At 36.3% G+C, this 24,189-nt stretch overlaps 1 protein-coding gene across 1 annotated transcript in view; it reads left to right on the top strand.

The window, feature by feature from the left end:
* Window positions 1-24,189, top strand: part of mtus2b (microtubule associated tumor suppressor candidate 2b) — a 31,745-nt gene that overhangs the window by 679 nt on the left and 6,877 nt on the right. The window contains exons 2-7 of the mRNA XM_027147854.2: window positions 5,014-6,951; window positions 7,077-7,275; window positions 9,400-9,606; window positions 14,860-15,006; window positions 18,527-18,625; window positions 20,577-20,779. Coding sequence (XP_027003655.2) covers window positions 5,203-6,951; window positions 7,077-7,275; window positions 9,400-9,606; window positions 14,860-15,006; window positions 18,527-18,625; window positions 20,577-20,779 — 2,604 coding nt within the window. The 5' untranslated portion in view covers window positions 5,014-5,202. The remainder of the gene's footprint in view (window positions 1-5,013; window positions 6,952-7,076; window positions 7,276-9,399; window positions 9,607-14,859; window positions 15,007-18,526; window positions 18,626-20,576; window positions 20,780-24,189) is intronic.

The raw sequence follows: 24,189 nt of genomic DNA, 5'->3' as shown, positions 1-24,189 counted from the left end.
TTAATTCATCCAACTTTTATAAATCCTTTCTGACTAACACACCATCTAGAGTAGAGTGTACAATCTCAGCATTTTCCTGTGTACAAAGCATGGCACCACATGCTGTATAATGAAATGTCTAATATTTTCTATGATCACATTTAAGAGGACTTTCTTGGTGTGTCTGTCTGTATCAGAATGTAGATGTTAAAGGGCAGAAGCACCAAAGTGGAAGTCACAATTACACAAGAAATCTACAGAATTTTATTTCATGTTATGTTTATATTTTAGTTTTATCCATTAAGTAAATAGTGTAAATGAGCTTTTTGATTGAGTTCATCTAATACAAACACTATTCAAAATGAATAATATATCAGATAGATTTAATCCTATAGGATTAAAATGGCATGTGTTTGATGATATGACTGTAAAAAAAAGTGTAATCACTTTAGAATAGCTGTATAACCTCCATGTGAAGCGGCTTGCTGCTGTTTTTGTTATGGACGGAGTAACTGTTTTTCTGCTAGGACACTCCGATGAAGGATTGGCTTTATAGAGAAATAGGGGTCCAGCTTGTTTTCTTTCTTGTCTTAATATTTCATGAGGACAGCAGTTCAGAAAGCTAAGTGCCTTAATACAGGAACTGCACTACCATTACTACTTGAACTAAAACATTCAAGAGAGGTGACGAGGAAATGTGTAAATGATATATATAGAGTTTAGATGTACCGCATAGACAAACCCACAACATACATTACACATGTGTAAATGCCTGCTGTGTGACATACTGTATCCTAATGCCTAAGAGAAGAACAGATGTACCAGACAAGTCCAGTGTATGTTTGCTTGTCTCATTAGGGAACAGGTGCAACAGGCGTGATCTGAATGCATAAATGGTGACAAGGTGAATTTTAGTATCAGCAGTGATTCTGGTTACACAGCAGGAATAAATCTGACAAACTCAAGTGTGAAAGCAGAAACAAGAGAAAGTACCAAATGCAGCTATGACTAATGGGTTGTTAGTAGCTTGAGGTGAGCTATGAGCAAGACATGAAGAAACTAAAAGTCACCTAGAACTGTTAAAGATAACACAGCAGATGTATTTGTTTGTCATTAGGTCAGTGGACTGCACTAACACTAACAGAGTTCAGATTTGATCAAACTGTAGATGAGAAATTTTGGGCTTCCAGTGAAAACATAGCAGTACACCTTAATTAGAATCAAGCATCTGGATCCTTATGCTTTGATTGTAATTACTGAGATTTGACTTTGCCATGTTGCCTTAAAAGGTGCAGTTTGATTTTTAAAAGTATGTCTAGGCATATAAAAAGCCTACCGTAAAAACATACCATAAAACATAATAAACAAGTTTGTTGTGTTCCAGGGGATCTGGCTAGTTTGTTCATTTCAGGCATTTAATAAATGTTTTTTTTTTTCAGCACAGACTTTAGCTTTACCCCAAGCCAGAACAGATCTGTTCAGATATTTTTTAAAACCCACTAAGAAAACATACATTCAAGTGAGAAATACGTGAAAATTTATTTCATGTTGCAGATTTATTTATTTTTTTCAATTTGAGTGATAATTCCCTTCATAGGTTGCAGTGGTTTCTGTAAATCACAAACTGCTCTTTAACACAAGACTGATTTGTTCTGATGTACAAAATTATGGAACATCACAGTAGGCCATAGTATTTCTGTTTACTGACTGTCACAGGATATGGTAGTGGCCAGCCAAGAATGCAGTTATGTTTGGACTTTGGAAAAATTAGAAAATACAATGAGGTATTGATCATAATGGTATTTTTAGCTTAATGAGGTGACACATATCAGCTACTGTTCTCCTTCTATTATTAGGCATTTTAATTATATATATAGAAATGTGCATTCAGTGCTAAGTCAGACCAGTCTTATGTGTCTGGAGGATGGAGACAGATTTTTCTCTCTCTATGTTTTTAGAAATTTGTCTGTAATAAATGACTGCTGCATTTGTGATACACTTTACGTCCACTTTGGAAAGCTGATTCTGTATATCGTTCTCGCTTTAATTGAGCTGTCCTAGGAATTTACAGGTGTAGTCATCTGTGTTGGTCCTCCTGGGTTGTTTTATCTAAATATTTGACCGATCCAGTTTCTTTCTTTATTTTTGCCTTAAATAAATAAATATATTTTTACATCTTTACAAGTTGATTGAACTGTATCCTTGTTTTATTCCAGCTTATTTTAAGAACTGCCTTTGGGACCTAATTGCTACTGGAAAAGGTTGAGGCATTTAGACTTTGATTTTCTAGAAAGTAGGTCACTTTAGATGATTTGCACATAGAAGTAAGGCACTGACTAATAAAGCCAATTCATAGCGAATCAAACTTTGATATGTTGTGAAGGTTTAAGGTCTTTGAACCTTTCCAGATATTTATTATAGTTGACTGAGGCAGTCACTTTATTCTATTTGGAATAAAGTGATTATATGATATCATTACAAACATGGTTCCATCTGCTGAATTTCCTTTAGTTAACTAGCTAGCTAACAAAATGGTTAATGTATGTTTTGGTGTTTGGGCTGGGCAGAGGTTTATATTATTAACTTCCGTCCTTACAAATCAGGTTTTAGGGCAGTTTCATGACATTTGAGCATTCTTCTGATTATAACAGAGGGGTTTATATCGACACTGCACTCTAATCTGTTTATTCAGATTTATTAGCCCTTTATGCATCATGGTAATAAATACTTGAATATTGTACATCTTTTGCTTTAACGTAGGTGTTAAAGTAACAACATCTAAAATAAAAAAAAGCATGAACGATTCCTGCACGTAGCTGCAGACACTTTTGGCAGACGATATTGTAATTATTCACCCTGTGAACAAGAAATGTTCTCCTTTATGTAGATTGTTTGTAATTGTTTTAGACTACAAGAAGCTCTGTAGGAACAGAACATTTTAAGCTTAGAAAAAAAAAGTAGGTCAGGTTCATATCTGGGGAAGATGGAGGGACCCTTACTGTACACCCAAAGCGGCTTGCTACAGATTCAGGGTCACACAATCCAGATAATTGTGCACTGCTATGCCATTTTCCACTGAATAGGCTTGAATAGTAAGCCTACATTTATCATTTTACCTCTATTTCTTGTGCAGTAAGACAGACAGCATACATTTTGGTCTCTTATTCAAGCAATACTTCTTGTTTTCTGCTGGTGACAAGGACAGGGACAAGAATTGTCATGTGTAACTGACAAGGCAATTTGTCACAGTCTTTTTCTGCTTAACATTGGTTGAATATTTATTACTTTAGAAATCATAACTGTTAAAATGATTATATTAGTGTGATGTACTGTGAATAATTCAAATAACCCTGACACTATAATCACTATAATCTTTGACAGTCACTATATTCTTCACATTTAATAAAGAAGACATTTTTACAGTTTTTTAATAGTACATGTACATGTTCTATACCTTAGAGATGTATGAATAAGTCTATGAAGGATGAATGCTTTTTTTTTGGCACAGTTACTCTGACCATCTGCTCAGTGCATCTATGGTATTTGTCACAACGTAAAAGGTTTAAAGAATTTTCTCAAATCATGAAAATGTCACCAATCAATTTAAACACTGCCATTTCATTTTTACTGTCAGTGCATTTTAAGCCTGTAATCTGCAACAGGACTATAACTTGATTAGATTTGAGGCTCAATGGACAGAAATATACAGTTATAGCAACTAAATGAAAGTAGCCCTGGGGTCTTATTTATTTCCATGTATTGATTTATTCCAAAAAACTATTACTTTTTAGTATTATTATACTATTAGTATTTTTCAAGCATCTACTTAGACTTTGTGGTACAATACAATACATTAAAGCTGTTTAAATGGGTTTAATGTGGTCTGGCCTAACTAAAATATCTCAGTACACTTTTCGAGTAATTTTAATCTTAATCTTATCTAAGACATCATTTAATTTTTTTTAACTAAAGTACAGTATACACGTATGTTTCATGTGGGAATAAATGTACCTTCTCAAAATATTTGTGTGTCTTTACCTCAGGCAGTGATTAACCTTCTGGCATGGTTTTAGAGCCAGACGTGTTGCTGGGTGAAAACAGAGCTTATGCTATGCTTTTATTTGATCATTTACTGTATGCCTACTGTATTTTCCAGCATTCATAAATAACAATGTACAAATTCTGTAATGATTTCACAAAATTATACAGTATTGACAATCCTATTTACAGCGAGCACTTAAAGAAGGAAGTAATTATTTTTGCGATGTACAGAAATGTCAGGCTCGTTTTCAGGGCTACATATACCGACGTATATTTACTAAACAAAGCAGTACTAACACACTTGTAGCATCATGCTGTGGGTTATCTATTAAAAAAATCATGAAAATCAAGAGAGGTCTTTTCATATGAACATATTGTAAGCTTAGTTTTAGTGTTTAGAGTTTGAGTGTTTAAGGAGTAAGCATCCTTCCTGTTTAGAAAAATCAATACAGAATAATCTGTTTATGTCTAATTTTTTATGTCCTGATGACAGTTTTTTTTGTCGGTCTGAGTCCGGATTTGACTTTGAATCAGATAGAAAAGATGATAGTTTGAAAACTCTATATACCACTCTTAAATCTCTCCCATCTCTGAGGCATTTATATCACCATTGAACAATACGTTTTACCAAAATATCTGTGAAGACAATAAGACGGTCTGTGCAAAAAATATCCAGTATTTTTTGCTGCAAAAGGGAAACAGTTAAAGTCATAACACAAGCAATGAGGCTCTCAGACATACACAATATTGTGTTTCTAATGAGCTTAATAAAATATATTCAAGCATATTTTTCTACACCCTAAGGGGCAAATATCTAATTAAAGATGTTTTGTGAAAATGAATCAATAAAAAATGTAAAGGGGCATTCAATACATAATGATATAATTTAACCAATTCAGCCTTTTGATATTGTACATTGTATTACAATAATGTATAGTCTGCATGTGAAACCACTGTGACATCATGTAATTGTTTTTTCTTTTGTCTTTTTAGCCAGTTGAAAGCAACAGCTTGTGGCGTCAATCAAAGTGGAGCAATTACCTTTTCTTCATAAAAGAAGCAAGAATATATTATCAGATTGTGTTTGTAAAGATGAAGCCATGTCAAAAGAGTCTCAAAAGAATGACACTAAAATTAATGTGACAGTCATGAGAAACTAGAGACACGGTTTCTTAATGAAACATGAGCATGAATGAGAAGCTTGGTGGATCTGTTAGATCCAGCTTTCAGGACGATCATGGAGAACTCAGAAACAACAACAGATGCTCTGAGCATTCATGGGATGGAGATGCCAATGCAAATGAGATTGAAAGTAAAGATGGTAGAACTTTGGAGGACACTGGTACTCAATCATCTTTTGTATCTCACACTGAGGAACAGGACAAAATCATCATCTGGGGCACAGACTCTCAGTATGATGATCCTGAGCTGGCAGAGTTTGAGATGTTGGAATGCCAGGAACTGGAGGCTTTCCTTGTCGACTCAGAGGACAGTTATAATAAAGATGATGGACCGACACTAGGGACCGTTTCCAAAATTAACACTCAAACTGAGGTTGATGTTCAAAAAGACCCAAAACTAGAAATGAAAGAGCAACAAACGGATACCCACCAATCCATCAGCAAAGAAATTGAGACATGCCCTTCTAGGGCTGAGTGTAGCTCTGATAATGATGTATTTGTATCTTGTTACTCCACAATGTCCAGTCTTGCCTCACAGTCCTGTTTGACAATTTCAGATAAGAGCAGAAGTTCTCCACACACTGAAAGAACTCATGTAGATCTCAATCTGAACAATAATGTATTACTTGAGGAACCTTATTTGGAAGCACAAGAAAACCAAGCAGCTCAATACCTATGTGTAAAAACATGCAAAGAATCCTCAGGCCAGTCAAAAACTGACATAAATGAATGTAAACCAACCATTGCAGGTGCTAAAAATGAGCACAATGAAATAGAAAATGCCAATGAGAACAATGCGGATGCTGCTGAGAAGCACCCGGCTTCAATTACGGAAGAATGTAAACATAAAGATCCACAAATGGTTTCACTTCAGCAAAAATCTTGCAAAACATTTGGGTCAGATGACACACATTCTTTTTCAGTGGCCAGCAAGATTCCTCACAATACCAGTCATGAAGTAAAATCTAAACAATCCCAAAAGGAAGAAACTTTAGAAATGATTCAAGGGTCCTTTAAGCCAGACTCAACAGAAGCACCTAGTCACAGTGTGGTTGCAGAACCAAGACTGTACCAGAAACAGGCATCTTTTGAAAGAATTCAGAAAGCTAGCCCATCTCACCTGGAAAGGAGAATACCCATGGGAACTTCTTCACGCACCCCTACTTCTCCATCTTCTAAATCCACCAGCTCCCCTAAACGGCAAACACTTTCACCAGCCAAGTCTGTAAGCACACGAACTCCAATTCAGGAACTGTCTGGTTCTCCACAGAGGCTTGCTAGTAGTTTGAAACTTCCAAGTAAAAGCTATTTAAATAGTGGAATCCCAAAACCAATTCCCCCTCAACAGCCATTTAAATCAGAATCTGATTTTATAAAGTCCTCTCCTCCTCAAAGGCCTAAAAATGTCCGCCCAAAAATAATCACTTACATCCGTAAGAGTCCTCAACAAAAGCCCCATTCTACAGACAGTCCCTATGAAGCGTCTACTCTGCCCTCAAGGCTTTCACCGTATTCTAGTATGCCGGCCAACAAAGAGCCAAAAGTTGCACGATCCAGAGGCTCACCAGTGATGAGCTCCTCCAATATTCTTCATGACAAGTATAGACAGGAGTTGCAGAAATCAGGATACTACCCACCACCTGGCCTAATGGTGTCTGGCATCAGACCAACAGGTCATACTTTACCTCATAAATTGGTGGGAAAATCAGAAAGTTTTCATGGTGAGCTCCCAGGCAACTTTATGCATGAGGTGAGAATTCATGTAAAATCTTTACAATTTTTTATTAAATTTCTGGAATTGTATACACATTTTTTTGTGTACATGTTTTCCATATGTTGACAGTTTATAAGATCCTGCTTGATTTTCTTTTCTAGGTGGGCAGAGGAGCAAACCTTGGTATGTATGAAGTAGCTGGTGCACCAAGGGCTCTAAGGCCTCAGCTCGGCCTTGGGGCAGTCACAAGACAACCTACAACCAAAGCCAGGATGCTGATGACAGGCCAAAGGTCATCTTCACCTCTCAGCCACTCAGCTAGAATGGGGCAGTCTACTCACTGCTACCAAGATCCAACAGGTTAGCACATGTTCCTGGATTATTAAATAACATAAATACATCCAATACATTAAATAGCATTAACATCCAATAGTGAGAGATGTGCTGAAGATGTGCAGTGACAACTGAACAAAAAACAGTGCCTCATTACCCTAGATTTTAGTGTAGAAAGACATTTACTATTGTCTCTTTTTCTATTACGGATATAGCCTCAACAAATTTGAGTCAAGAAGCTATCACTCTTATGTTTTTTTATTTCAGAGTAGCCCATTATTAGGCAGTTTAAAGTCGACATTGTTCTGTTTGACATTGTACATCAAGCATACAGTGTAGCAGCTCATTTTATTTTCAGACAGCACAACATGCCTTCATTGAAATGTGTGAACAGCAAATCTTAATACAGGGTTTCCAGGTTTTTGTGTGGCCATGGAGTATTTACAACTACCCCCGTTTGGCATGAATAAAAGATCTTAACAACCCTGACATTAACTTGTCTGACTATTGCTCCTCCTGAGCATGCATGAGGCAACATGATTCATTGGGTTTATTTTAGCAACTATTGCAGTTACCTTTTTGACTCATGATTATGCAATTTCAAGAAAGGCAACAAATTAATAGAATATTGGCATATACAGGTATATGTAAGTTAGCAAGAATTTAAATGGTTTGTTAGGCAAAAGATGTCATTAGTATAAGCCAAATGGTTGAATACCAACCAAACCAAAGCATTTGTTAAATGAAGTTCGGACCTTCCCCATCTGCCCTATATATTTATGGTTAATTGAATTGAACATTACATTGTCACTAATTCACAAAAACAACAGAATGTTTGGTTTTATGTAGACAAGGGGTTTATATACATACAGTATATGGTGATTCTAAACTATTTTATAATGTATTAATTTACCACTGCACAGCATTAACTCTGTTAAATGCATGCACCTAAAATTAATTTTAGGTAATTAATGCACCTGGTATTAAAATTAAAAAATATCCAGCACAATTAAAGAGCACTTACAGTAAGTGTCAGATCCAATATGGTGAAAAGGAAATTATGATATTTCTATTGTCAGAAACTTTAATTAATGCATTTTTTGCTGTGAATAAATGCTGTACCAAACACAGCATCTCTAGTCCTGTGTGTAATAAAGTACGCCGCAGTAAGATAATATATGCACAGGCTAACACACTCTTCCACAAATGGTGTGTCCATACCAGCCATGAGGCTTTGTACTGTAATCATTTTGAGAATTGCATATGCATGGAACCTCTTACACCATTTCTCTCTTTGAAGTTGGAAACCCATGTCAGCAGTAAAATTCAAGAGCTGCACATTTACACCTTCTGAATATATTTACTAAGCTTTGATTCCTTCATATTCTTTCCAGTCATATAAGACTCAAGACTCTGTCTAGTTATATTAAAATAGAGCATTTTTAAATTCTTAGCTCCGTATTGAATACATTTGAACTGTAAAACCATATTCCTTAGAGCCTATGAATCTGAATTTATATTCCAAAAACCACAACTGAGCCATCGAACAAGGCCGAGTAACACTTAACCGTTCATTATTAGACTTTTTTGGATTGTTTTTTGCTTATCTTGTCTTGAATAAAAGCAGAAAAATAAAGTAAGATTTAAATATCATATATTATTTTGGAGGCCATTTAATAAATTCTGTATGAGAAGGAGTAATGCTGTTTGTGATGTATGTTAGCAATAAAACTGTTCATGATTAAAATGAATGAAATTAAATGTTTTACTGCTGTGAATAAAATCTTACTTGTATTAGAGGCCTATGATGGTAGTACTTGCTAGCAGTACAGTCCAGTTTCTAAGCTATAAGGCAATCATTTATTTTTGATTAATTATTTACCTTTATGTAGCTGGTAGTGTTTTTATTTTAAAAGCTGTAGCTTCTCTTGTAATAAAATTAAACTGCTTTTTTATTTTCGTTATTGTTTGACCAAAAAGTTTGACCTCCATGCATTATTTTGTATATTTCATTTATGTTAATTTTTGACGAGCACCAATAATCCTGCAAGGCAATCTTTAATATACTTTATTTTAATAAGTGTTACTCTACCTTATATTACATGTGTATTGATGGGAATCCAAAATAAATAATTTTCTAATTTCTGTCAGGGGAGCTGAAGAAGCCTATATTAGAGGTCGCTCCCAAGTCCCTCCTCCCCAAATCAGGTCAGTCTGGCCTGCGCCCACCGGGTTTCTCCCACTTACCCACTGCTCGCCTGGCTGCTTTCAGCTTCATCCGCAGTGCCAGTGTGTCCTCTGTGTCCAGCAACCAATCCAATGACAGTACTAATAGCAGCCTAGGCCGCCCTCCTCACTGTAAGTGATCTATTTTTTTTTTTTTTTACTTACTTTGAATTTCTTACTGGGTGAGAAATTTGCTCTGGGTGTACACTGTGTTCTCATTATTATTTGCAGGATTGAAGTTCCATTCTGCTATCTGTGACAATGCTGGGATTAGCTTAGAAACTGGAGCCAAGTCATTCTCATTAGACTCCTGCATAGAGTCATGCTTCTTAACCTCAGGACATAGTAACAAAATTTAGAATAAATGATTTAGCAATAGAATAGTGTCTAATGTTATCAGTACTATAGGACACCTGGGACAAAAATTATTTATAGTTTACCGCTTTTGTTTCTAAAATTCTCTAAAGACAATGTCAGAGAAAAGCAAAAAAGTTAAATTGCTTACTGTCTTATGCAGAATTTTTTTCCTCCAGAGGGAACATAATTTGGTAAACAGATTTTAAGTAACCTCATTAAACACAGAAATGAACTGTGGCTTGTTATTCTCATTATATACATAATGAGCCATAATAGTAAAACACATGATTTTGTGCCAGGGGCTTTTTTTTTTATCAGTTCCAAATGTCAAATGCAGTGTTTTCAAGTGTTTGTGATGTTGCCACATTCAATTTATGGTGTTACTATATGGAAGAAAGGAAGAATGGGAAAAGTGGGAAAAGGGGAGGGAATAAATAGTGGTGTTAATGAGGCAGAGTAAAAGTGTCTGAGGAGAGAGTTCTGATTGATTTAATCGTTTCATGGAATTGATTTGGAGGGCAGAAAAGACTGCAGTCAAGTGACAGATTTCTCTTCTTGTGTTCGGTGTGAACCTGATTTGTACTGTGTATTGTGTGGGGTTTGATTTCACCCATTTCATTCACTCTTCCTCCAGCTCACTGTTGCTAGGGAAGGATATCTATCATTAATCTCTATGTTAGTTGTGCTTCTCTGGGCGATTTTTTTTCCTCACAGGAAGAAGGATTTCTCAGAGCAGGCAAAATTACTTACTAATGGCTCCAACAGCAGAACCGTTTTGGTAGAATAGAGGGTGTCATTCACACAAACAAAAATAACTACACACAAATAGCAGGTGATACTTGATTTAGCATTTTCAAAACTTAGGATATTCTTAAAGGTCCTACTGTACATTTCTTGTTAGGTACAGTATATAATTTAACACTATCTATTCATACTACATGTGTCTATATATTATTAAGTGCTGAAATATTTTCTCACTGTGCCAAGATGACACAAGTAAGTGTATGAATTTATACTAAGACTTGTGTGTGCTTGGTTTTTGTGTGACTGACTCATAGCTTTACTGCTTTTCATCAAGTCTGCTCACCCATCGTATGATGTGTTTGATGCTGCTTTGTTCTTAGTTTTAGTCTTTCAGTGTTTATGTGAAACAATATACTCTCCATAATTATTTTCAATAGAAAATAAACCATTTTTTTTATATTTGAAATGTATATCTTCAAAATACAGATTTGTTCTGTTTGCTAATAATGGGGCTCTGTAATGGATTCAACTGTGCAAACTTTACTCATTAATATGGTGAAATGTACCTGTGTTGGTTTTCTCATAGTCATACCTACTGTGCAGATTTTTCTGTTTATAATTGGAAAACTTAATTTTTACCTGTTACAGCATCAGTAGCTCTCTTGTCAATATTTTAAACATGAAAACCATCACTGGCATCTTTACCCAACTGCTCAGCTGTATACATAGACTGTATACTGGCCTGGCTGTATGGTACTTGAATAAAAGGATCTTGATCCAGATTGTCTCAGATTTCTATTCCAAATACAGAAATGTTTTCTTTTATATTTCATAGATATATTCTTTCAACTGATTGAGCAATTTCAGCTAAATAAATGCTTAATCCATGTAAAAAATTATCTGACACGGAATTAACCTGAATAGGCTGATTTTGATTGACCATAATCTTGACCATAAAATTTGTACTGATTGATTGGCTCTCAATAAACAAACAAACAAACAAATAAATAAATAGCCGTTGCTGTTGCGTGAGGGATGTTTATTGCAGCAGAAATGTTCAGAACAGTAAATCAGAATCTTTTCAGTCCTCAAACTAATGCGCCACTGACAAACCCATATCAGTTGACTGTTAGTATGACTTTGTGACCCTGCAGTCTCCTACTCCACACCCCACCCACTAGTGCACTGTATGTGGCATAACCACAGACAAGAATTTTACCCTTGAATTTTCCTGTGTTGATCTAACTGTATTTAGAATTTATTTTAAAATGCACCATTTTCTTGTATATTTGTGAGCAGTGACCTCGGGGGTCAGAAAGATGCTACAGAAATAGTAAGCACATATAGAACAACTGCACTAAGAATGAAGCAGACGTGATAGCATGTTAGCAATACTGATGGTACAGTATGAGGTTTTATCAAACTTTACTTACTAATTTTTTTTTTAAACTTAAATTATTGGTACAGTACATGTCTGGGATAAACACTTAGTGAATGCCTCAACATTTGCCTTTAGGCTTCATTTTTGGGAAGTGTGATGCATTGAGTTTTAACCTGGAAAATTAAAATATTTTTCAATATTTTTGAGATGTGAGGTGGCACCTGAGTACTTTGTATTGAATAGAGTGTAATAGAATTTCTTGCCTCAACTATGTTTCTCTAAACACAATCACTGCATGAATGTATTGTCTTTCCTCTGCTGCAGAAGCAGTGCTGAGTCAATTGCTGCAGTGTGAGAAAATGCTTAGCTGTCGAGCTCTCTCTCTCTCTCTCTCTCTCTCTCTCTCTCTCTCTCCCTCCCTCTGTGTGTGTCTCTCTCACTCACACACCCTCTCTTCTGAATCTACCTACTGTACAACATGCAGTTAGTATTCAACCCATTATTCAGAGATTGCAAGATAAAAACAATATTTTATCTCCTAAGATAAAAACAACCAATCCACTGTTCCATTGATACCCTATGCATGACATCACACTATAAACCTAGAGTTTGTCTCCCCTGCTATGACTTTTAAGAAGTTCATGCTTGTCTGATTCTATAGTGAGAAAACATTTGGCTCTTAGACAGCTGGAGGTTAAGCAGCAGTGCATTCTAGTGCTGCCGACTTTTATGGCCCCGCTATCCACAACTCGTCTGCTTGTTATTTACATGTAAGCCTGTAGCATTTTTGTCAGATGCTGGGGCCAGAAAGCACAAATGGAAAGCTAGAATAAGAAATAAAACAACAGCTGTCCTTCCACACCCAGAATGATCTCTTGTACAAGCCTTTATGACCACTTTTGCATGGTCTAGTTCATGGTGAGAGATGCGGTGATAACAGCAGCTATCTTTCAGTTATTCATCTGGTTGACAGGGCTGGTAGCTCTTGATATTAGCAACCATTTACACAGTGTTGGTATGGCTAACATCTCTTATCTTAAAAAATCATCAACCTGGATGAAGAGTTCATTGTGAATGATGTAGCAAAGAAATTCAAGTCAAGAGGATTTTTTTTAATGATAGACGGGTTTGTTGCTAAAATGTTTACATTACTAGGATACTTTGTACCGCTGCTTACCTTTGTTTTTCAAAGAGACACGCCAAAGCAGGATTTGCTGTCATGTAAGTGTGGATTAAGTATTAAAGTATTCACGGGAATGTGTTATACCATTTCTCTTGAAATGCTTGAAACCTATTGATTGTAGCTTTAATAATATATGTAGACTTGTACATAGCCTAAATGTTCTTCATGCTAATGTTTTGGGTCACTTTATACAGTATGTGGATTGGTGTAGTTTGTGCTTGGTAGGGCCACATTGTTTGCATGGAGAAATGGAGGGAAAATGTATTTGGATATAATACAAAATGTAAATATCTTTTTTAAACCCACTGAATAAAAAAAAAACACCAATATACTACTGTAAAAGAAGTAAAATAAAAAATAGTAATACATTTTTCATTATAAAACCAGAAAAAAACATTCTGTAAGAAATGCTAACTATTTAATGTTAGCTATTTATCTATAAATGCTAGCTATTTAAATTTTTTTAAAGAAACACTATCACGTGGATGCAGATATGTTTTGCTAATAGTGCTGGTAAAAGTTTAAAATTGCTAGAAAATTTCATCAGCTTTTCCTGTTAGCAGTTAGCTTACGTTGTCTAGCAAAAAGTTAGCCGTCTCAGAGATTTGATGTCATGATGATAAACTGAAACTTGTGTGTACTTTACATGATGATTAAATGTGAGTGGCTAAATAAGTCAGTATTATAGTTGTGTGCTAAATCTAAGTTAGTAGTGAATTAAATTATCTCTGCAATTTGTCAGTGTTTTATGGTGGGTTTGGAGGCCTCTTACATCTTACAATATCAATCTGTATCTCTATTGTGCTGTTTTGATCTCTTGATCTTCTATACATCCAGCATAATCTACATCCAGCGTGATATAAGGAATTGGTGGAACTGGACCAGGGCTATATGTTGGGAGTCATGTTGAAAATATATCCATGATGATGGTTGTTTGAATACAATACTTGCTATTCTAGGTCATGACTTGTATCTTTTCACACACATAAGTCACTATAAGTTTTTCTTTCTTGGTGCATTAATCAAAAAATAAACTTAATTTGCTAACTTTGCTGAAATTAATCCTATGATTTAGCTGTGTGAACAGATTCATTTGCAGGCAGCATCAACCTGTTGAGTCACAACTGTTTTCTAGTACTCACACACTCATGCGAGCTCATGTCTACTAGTGTGAATAGCATGGAGAATAAGTGTTAGTCAGTGTTCCTGATACTGTTAGACAGAGCCAGCAATTATTATTTTTTGTTTGTGAATGTTATCATGGATAGTCGAGAGAGAGAAAGAGAGATACTGTGCCAGTGTAATCTCTTTAAGACAAACTGTAAGTAAAACTGTATTGTCATTTCATAGTACAGGTATATAGAATCTACCATAAGTGCAAATAGTAGAAACAAATGTGCAAAGGAATACATGCAGATAAATATTTCACTATATGTACAACAATAAATACATTTATGGCAGGTGTTATGTGCAAAAAAATAATAGTATGTGCAAAATAAGACTACTGTATGTGCCTGTTGTAGAGACAGTGCAATATGTCTAAAAAATATAGAGTTATATATATTGTGCAAATGTGCGTGTTATGTACATCATATGTACAAGAGAAGTACTTTGAAATAATCCAAAAAATCTGGAAAGTGCAGGGAGAATGCAGTAGAGTGCAGTAGAGTCAGGACTCCCAATGTTACTACATTCTAGACTCTGGGTTTGCTGTCTGTAGGTCAAAGCAGTGAAAATGAGGAGACCCTCATGGCACGTGCTTCTATCTCCCCTGGTGATGGTGGGACTGGTAGACGATCTAGCGTTGGAAGTACTCAGAGTGCAAATCGCCGGACTGTGGTGCCTCCACCACGTGGTTCACCAGTTGGTGAGTGTTTTTAATCAAGCTTATGTATCTTAACAGTCTGTTTTTGAAGACACTGCTAATTTTGATAAGGTAGTGTTCAGTCTAACTCTTATTTCATGTGTAATACGTGTGTGGGGGGGGGGGTGGATGTGGGTGTGTGTGTGTGTGTGTGTGTGTGTGTGTGTGTGTGTGTGTGTGTGTGTGTGTGTGTGTGTGTGTGTGTGTGTGTGTGTGTGTGTGTGTGTGTGTGTGTGTCCATTTCCTGGCAAATCTTCAATTGTTACAGACTCCTGAAACCATATATATATATATATTTCCATTTCCATTTCCATTACGTGACTTGTTCAACAGCCAACTGCCTGTTTTGTTTTCTCATCAGTGCTTGATGGCATAGGGATTTTACAAATCCATGTGTATCTCTGTATTTATATCCCACAAAAATGGAGCATGGTGAAAAGCAAAAATAATATTTCTGAAGATTATAAGCACTTTTAAAAATGTTATATTATATTAGTTAGTATATTTTATAGGTTTTATTTTATTATTAAGTTGAAGTTTCAAAGTATGTTACTGGCTGAAAAACACAACTTTGTTTAAAACCTACAAATTGCCATACATTTATAGAGACAAAATAATACAATATAAATTGATGCATTTGTATGAGAATTATTTTTCTTAGAAAATGCTAAAAAAAAAAAAAAAAAATGCTCATTGAACAATTATAGTATGGTGTTATGCAAATATGCAAATCATTAAAACATTGTAGAACTTCTATAGTTGGATTGATTTGGTTTATGGAGAGGCGTCTCTCTCTCTCTCTCTCTCTCTCTCTCTCCCTCTCTCTCTCTCTCTCTCTCTCTCTCTCTCTCTCTCTCTCTCTCTTTGCTGACTTGCTCAAACTGTGGCCAGAGGGTCACGTGGGAGGCCGGGATGTCAGTTAGAGTGGTTTTGTGCTGTCAGGAACATGCCACTGTCACTATGGTAGCATTCACACTTCACACCCTGTCACACACAGTGTACAGAACTGTGCCTCAGAGGCCCTTAGTGTGATTTCTTTGTCATCAGTAATTTTAAAACCTAATATAATGTCGATCCCTTTAGTGCCCTGTAATCTAATTCCCATCTCTAACGGCGTATATATATTTAGTCTATCAGGCTGTCTCACGTCTGCAGGTGTCATTCCTACACTGGGAAATGTAAAGAATGTTGGCTGCACAGACATTTAGACATGCAGCTGCTATTACAGCTGCTGTGTATATCTAGCATCTTCATGCGTCCTGCTTTTTATCATCATTCTGTGGTGTTATGTTATGTCATCGCTGACTCTGTACACTGTATATTGAGAATTTGAGAACGGTAACACTCAACACCAATCACATCACCACCACCACACAATAATATCACCTAAACAAGTAACACCACCACAACCAACAACAACTGCAACATAACAATACTACTAACATGAACAATAACACAAATTACACCACCAACACAAGTAATGCCACTACCACCAACAGTAACAACAACGTCTGAACAACAGTACTAGCACCAATAACAGAAACACAAGTAACATCAACATAACCAACAGCAAAAAAGTGTACATATGTTTGTTCATTGGTCTGTGAACTGTCTTGCATAAATGTTATGAATGAGTTAAAATGAATTAATATCTTGGAACTGAAATCTTATTAAATATTCTTAAAACAATGCACTCAATCCGTTAAGGGTAACTACATCATGTACATAGCTTCTCAAAGAGCATGGTCAAGGCAGAGGACACACTGTTCATCTAACGATTCAGACACAGCCAGTCAGCACTTTCCTTCGTTTCTTTGTGATGCAGGAAGGTGAAATTTGTAGAGGATGTTTGCATCCTGAGCTTTGAAAGATGCTAAACTGGGGTGAACTGTTGCTTAGAGCCATCTGGTGGTGGAATAGAGACCTAACCAAGTTCTGTTTTTCGTCAGATTGCTGCAGAGCTAAAAGCAAAAAAAAAAAAAAAGACTTGTGGTGATATGGTAAAGGTGCGCCACCTACTGGTCAGTATCTTGACTAACTTTGAGGGTTTGCTAGCAGAAGACCTACAGTACCTAGAAAACATGAGAACGTCTGTCCAATAAAATAGCATCATGTAATTCATTCAATAATATACATTTAAGTGGACGTTTACTGGTTCATTGTTTGGTCTAGATAAAATATATATTTCGGTTTTATATTCATGTTTTTTGTAGATTCAAATAATATGAAAGAATTTTGTTGATTATTTCATATAGCTGGAAAGTTAAGAGATTTATATTATACACATGACATAAATCATTAATCTTACACACACACACACACACACACACACACACACAGAGTAAGTGATACCTGTCACACTATATATATATATATATATATATATATATATATATATATATATATATATATATATATATATATAGAGAGAGAGAGAGAGAGAGAGAGAGAGAGAGAGAGAGAGAGAGAGAGCGAGAGAGAGAGAGAGAGAGAGAGAGATCCAGCAACCCTCTATCTTCTCTAAAACTTAAATGAATATACCAGCAGTATTTCACTTTAAACTTACATTTACTGTGTTAGCTAACACCATTATCCAGAGCAACTTTCTTTTTTCTCAATTTATTAATACAACTGACTAGTTAAGCATTTAGGACCTTGTAGCTTGGGGTTCCTGGGACTCTCAACCTTCCAGTCAGTAGGCCAGCATCTTAACCAGTGAGCTACCACTTCAGAATCTCAGTATACCAAATCTGTGATACATGCACTTTTACCCTGGACACTGATGTCAGAATATTCCTGTACTGAGAAAAGAGCAAAAGAAAAACAAAAATACAACAATAAAAAATTTCTGACTCAAAAATTTATAATGAAGGCAATTCTTACAGCAACTCTTTCGATAAACATTTTAGTTATGCAAGTATCACAGGTGAAAACATCAATAACTACATGCTACACTCTTCCTATAATTGTAGACTCTATGGCCAACACTTCACACCCATTGCATGCCCATGTGAAAGTCTTTCCCAAAGTGTTGCCACAAAGATCTAAGAAAATAATTATATAGAATGTTTATTCTTAGATTTTAATTTACTGGAAATAAATTGTCCAAATCTGTTTCATCATGACACTGTAACCCCACTAAACCCCATTGGGATGAAACACGAATGCTGACGGAATGCCAGACCTGACATCTGCGCCCCACCTCACTAATGCTCTTCTGTCTGAATGAACACAGTGTGTTCCAAAATGTAGGGGAAAGCACTTCCCAGAAAAGTGGATGCTGTTATGGCAGCAAAGAGGTAACCAACTCCATGTTGATGCTCATGGTTTTAAAATGGACACAAATAGGTGATATTCAGGTTGTCTCCAGATATTTTTGGCCATTTAGTGTAATACGATAACATGTATTAACAAACCTGTTATGTAGTTAAATCTAGTTCTATGAGTCTAGAACAATATAGTCTTATAGTCATTTTTGTGTGTCACATAATGTATTAATGTTTCTTTGTTTGTTGTAAATAAGCTGTTAGGAAGGAGTTTCAAAGAGATGGAGATGTTGCTCATCCTGCTCTGTCCTCCCCAAAGAGATTTGCAATGATCTCGCCCAAGCCTCATTCCCCTGGTGAGTGTATTGTTCCTTTCCTTTTCGTGTGTGTGTGTGTGTGTGTGTGTGTGTGTGTGTGTGTGTGTGTGTGTGTGTGTGTGTGTGTGTGTGTGTGTGCAAAAGATCTGTCTTGATTACTACTCCCACACACATACCTCATATCTAATTACCCTGCACATGGGGTTATCATAGCAACATTACAGGAAAAAAGGACCATAAGAAGACAGACTAGTCTCATCACAGCTTAATGCATGTACAAAAAAAAAAAGAATAAAAAAACTCAGTTTAATAAATTGATCTTACATTAGGTAAGATTTTAGGATGACTGTGACAAACTTGGGAAAATATCACTGTGAACTGTGTGAGACTCTTTTGTTTCTATAAACATGACGCTTTACAATATATTCATTCCTCCTAAATTACTGTAAATTTGCCCCTTTACACCAACTTCCCTTAAGACTCATTAAAGGTGGGGTGCACGATGTTTGAAAGCCAATGTTGACATTTGAAATCACCAGAACAAACACGCCCCTAACTCAAATGGGTGTCACCCCTCTTTTAATAGCTCCGCCCCGCACATACATACGTAACTATTATGGCGGAACCTGCTGGGGCAGCTGGCCGAGGGGATATTTTTATCAATAAATCAACTCAATGAGTAATTCTACGGTAATACATGTCAAATGTGTTTTTGTAGTACTGTGTGTTGTACCGTGAAAGGCTTAGCTTCCTTTCACGCGGAAGACGACATTCAACACCTAGAACCCGAGGAAGAGGTAACGGCAGGTATCCGCACTGAACACTCTCTCCGCCACATATTGAGAAGACACTCCCCTTTCTGCACGTTTGTTTTGTTAGTCGGCCCGACTCAGTTTTCTGAAGCATTTTTCAAACATCGTGTAACCTGCCTTTAATATCTGTGCTTGTGTTTATGTATGTGTGTGAGGTTTGTGTACAGTCCATTTGTGTCTGGTCAGATCATTTTCCACATAAATATGCACAGACTCAGTCATGGTATCATTATTTAGGTGTTCTGAATTGCATTTAAAGATTTATTTACAACTGTGACACATTTTCAGACATTTTAACAGCCGGTATCTGATCACACACTGAAGTCATTAGGCTTTGGTCCATTTTGCTGCGGCACTTCGCTAGCTGTTCAACAACCTGATCAAAGCATGACATAAACTGTGTTCAAGCCAATTGTGTTTATTGAATCATTTAGCAAACTAATCAGTTTTCCACATACTCTAGATACACATGCTGTAAGATTGTCTTTTGTTAGCTAGTATGTTTTACTATGAAATGATTTTTGGCAATCTATAAACCAAAAATCTGACTGTTAGCTATTAGACAAGCAGTTCATTTATATTCATATTACATGCTTTTCTAAATATATTTCTAAATCAAAGCGTTTGTGTAGACTTTCATCTTTGTCAAATCATTCATAGAACTCTGGTTGGTTGAACAGAATTGTGGGAAGGTCTAATATTGGGGTGGTGTGTGTCAAGCTCTGCTGAAATCTGGACAAAATAAGTGACCCTAAAGAGCATCTGCGTTATGATTCGGAGTAAACAGAAGCTGCCTGAGAAGGCTAACTGTGTGAAAAATGACTAAAACTAAAAATTAAAAACCCAAATAGTTTTATATAAAATAATTAGCTAAATAGCTATTTTACAAAGTAAAATGAATTGCACTGTGCTAAGGATCGCTTCTGTGTTCCATGATATCTTTTCACTTTTACTTTCTACTTTTTTCTCTCTCTCTCACTTTTAACAAAGTTAACCAGCTTAACAAGTTAATTACAGAAGTAAGCCACTGTTAGTGAAACATCACGGCTAGCAAGCAGAGTGTTTATATATATATATATATATATATATATATATATATATATATATATATATATATACTCTCTCCATCTCCTATGATTCTGGAGACAAACTATTTAGTCTTATCTATATTTTGTCAGTGCGTCAGAAGTCATGTGTGGCTCGTCTTGGAGGCCGGACAGAGGGATTGGATGCAGAGCGAGAGCGCCTCCTGGCGGTACAGAGCCTGAGAGAGCGCTGTGAGGATCAGGCTAAGCAGATCGTCGCCCTGCAGGCCCAACTCGGAAAAACCTTGCTCTGCATGGATGTCTTGGCGATTTCCACTCAGCGCTTCTGCCAGAAGGTAACACACATTCATGCCAGCAAAACACACACTGCTATTTATTCAACTGTGACTTAGGACTGACGTGATGACGCAATATTTATCACAATACAGTTTTCTTCAGATATCACAGGCTTAATTAGTGTTTTTACTAATATCTAATATCTAATCACTGTTACCAATAAAAACCAGCAGCTGATTAGATTCTAAAAGCTACTTTTGTACAAAATATTGAACTTTATTATATTTATTATATTATATTATTTATATAAGATGAAACCATCGAATGCAGTTTTTTCTTTTTCGTTTATTTTATGTAGTGTTATTGCATAATACATTGACATTCAAAAGATTCCTATAGAAACACCCAGAGTTTCTTATAGTTTCTTATATTTTATTTACTATTATTGTTACAGAGAAAACAAAAGGGAACCTAAATATTTGTGGAATGTTTTAAATGTCAACTCTCAGAAACTAACTAAACTCTAAGACTCTAAATCAGGGGTGTCAAACAAATTTGGCCCACGCTGTAATTATATCTGGCCCGCGAGATCATATTAAATGTGCATTACAGCTGGCTAGTCGCATTCTCCGCTAATACTACAAATCCCAGAATGCCTTGCCACTGTATTGATGCGTAGTCACGAACAGCAAGCGTCCCTCATTCTCTGTTTACAGTCGTTAACAACCATGTTACAGTCACATGGCAAGTTAATTCACCCTCCATAAAAATGGGCAAACGAAAAATGGGCAATAGGAGCTTTCAAGACAGGTGGGAGGCAGATTATCTGTTCACGAATATAAAGGACAGACCTAGCGGAGCTAACATGTCTGTAACGAAAGAATATAACATAAGAAGACACTATGAAACGAAACATTATGAGAAGTATAAGGACCTGGACGTAAAGCAGAAGCTCCAGAAGGCGGAGGAGATGAAAAAAGTCTGGTTTTCATGTTCATGAAAGCTAAATCAAAAAGTGAAGCTGCTGTAAAGGTTGTAAAGCGTTATTGTGGCAGTAGAGATCGCAAAATCTGAGGGAGAGTTTGTGAAAAAGTGTATGGTCAAAGTTTGTGAAATGAACACCACTGATGTGTCTTTTATTTCAAATTTAATTTCTTATGTGTTTGTAATATCAAGCTCTGGTTGTTCCAAATCCTGTGTTCAAGCAAAACTAAACATTGTTTCCATATGAAAAAGGTTTAACATTACATATCAGTTGCAGTTCATTTTTCAATAAATATTCAGTTTGGCCCGTGACTTTATCTCAGTTTTATATTTTGGCCCACTGTGAATTTGAGTTTGACACCCCTGCTCTAAATGAATGCTTTATAAACACACACAATTATTATTATAATAATTATAATAATTATTGTTAAAGATGTTGCTAGTACTAACACAGTGCTTGTATTAACTATGAAACATAAATCTTTACTGTGTTATGTGTTTGTCATTAGAGACAATTATCGCTTTTTCCATTTAGATTTCACTTAGACTGATAAAGTACATTATATGCAATATTCCGAGTTAACTTAGCAATTATAGACATTAATAGTGGATGCATCTAAAATGCAGAAGAAAAAAGAACAAATCATTCATTCATTTATTTATCATTTTAAAATATTTTAATATTAATATTCGACAGCGAACACAAGCAACATAAACATTATATACCAAGATAAAATATACAGACTAAGACAAGGCTGAAACATGAAAAACTAAAACTTTTAAATAGTGTGAGTGAGTGATCAGAAATATGTAACATGCTGGGGCTGATGGGTAATGTAGTTCTTCGGCCCATGCCAGGTGGTAGTATGTGAGGGTGTTTTTTTTTAACAATTTTAATTTTTTTTTTAAAATGCCAATAAATCAGGTGTGGGAGTTAGTTCATTTAAGGACCTACCCTGTCTAATCACTACATTGCACAAGCTCCTGTGGTCACTTACTACAGCTTATACATGTAATAATCCTTTTTTCCCCATGTGTAAAATATTCTTTTACATAATAAATGTTTCCATTTTTGTCCTTATTTTTGCTGATGTTGTGCTACTTATATTTCTATTTCTTTTAACTCACAAGAATGAATTATGGTCACTATCACTGGTGGAACTGATTCTTTTAGTCATCTTGTAAAGTATAAAGGCATCTTTTATCTGGGGTCGAGTGTTGTGGACTAAGGGTGGTTTGTACCAATCTGTGGTGCTATTGTAATAGTGGGGTCTGCTTTGACGCTTTCCTATTGTCTTTAATGGCCCTTTATGTGTCTCTGTTCCCTGTGGACACTGTTGAATCCTGCATGCAAGGCGCTAAAGCAGCCCTTTATCGATCTGGTCCTTCCATTTCTCCATCCCTCCCCCTTTCATCCACTTCCGCTTTATAGTCGACGGACGAGCCCCTGTGTGCATGTCAGTGTATGAGATGCAGAGATGATGAGGGTGTGATGGGAGAAGGGAGGGAGATACGGGGAGGGGGTGGGGTATAAGGAAGAGAAGAGGATGGGAGGGATGGATGGAGGGAGGGAGGGAGGGAGGGAGGGAGGGAGGTAAGGGTGTTTTAGGAGAAGCTGAGATCTAGGCGTTTGCTGGTAGCTATTGCCAAAGCTGTCATGCTATGATGCCAGGAATGAGGTAAGGCTATTTAAAGGGATGCTGACGTTCTTGTTCTTTTGCGTGATTTCCCTCTTCCCACGTTTTCTCTCTCTCTCTGTCTCTCTCTCTCTCTGTATCTCTCTCTCTCTCTCTCTCTCTCTCTCTCTTCTTTTCTCTCATTCTTTCTCTGCATTAGCATGGGCCAGAGCTGCAGTGTATGCTCTTTCTCTAAGTCTGTCCCCCTTATTTGCTGTCTGGATGCTCAGTGGACACGGGTAAAGCAGACGTAGCTTTAGTTGCACTGTCAGGGAGGATGCCTGTGCGTTTGTCTGTGTCTGTGTGTACAGTGTGTTGAGTGTGTACAGTGGTGAATGGACTGATTTAGACAACTGCTGTCATATTGTTGTCATATTGTTGTCAGTAGTTTGTCTACTTTTTTTCTGTCTGTGTAGATTCACTTGTGTGTGAACGCTTTTATCTGTGTTATCACTGTTTGTTGATTAGCAGCTGTGGCTATCCTCAAGACATGCTAGAGATCAGATCACGCCCCATGTTTACCCTCAGACACCTGATGCCAGATGATTCTTGATAAACCTTCTCACCATTTGTCATCTATAATCACTCAGAATACTCATTTACACCGTTGCTTTGAATTAGTTTCCTCCTTTGACTTCAAAGGTTGAAATATAATCATACATTCCACTTTTCATGCTTATGTGCAGTGCAGTCACAGATGCTGGAGTTTAATCCCTTTAAAGGGCTTTGATTTATGGGGTCGGTAATAGGTGGGTCCTTGATCTTGTCACGTCCAGTGCAGGTGGTCTTTAGTAGGAAATAAAACCAGA

The sequence above is a fragment of the Tachysurus fulvidraco genome, chromosome 11, assembly GCF_022655615.1.
Source record: "Tachysurus fulvidraco isolate hzauxx_2018 chromosome 11, HZAU_PFXX_2.0, whole genome shotgun sequence".
In the NCBI taxonomy this organism is placed as follows: domain Eukaryota; kingdom Metazoa; phylum Chordata; class Actinopteri; order Siluriformes; family Bagridae; genus Tachysurus; species Tachysurus fulvidraco.
This window is presented reverse-complemented; position numbering and strand designations above follow the sequence as displayed.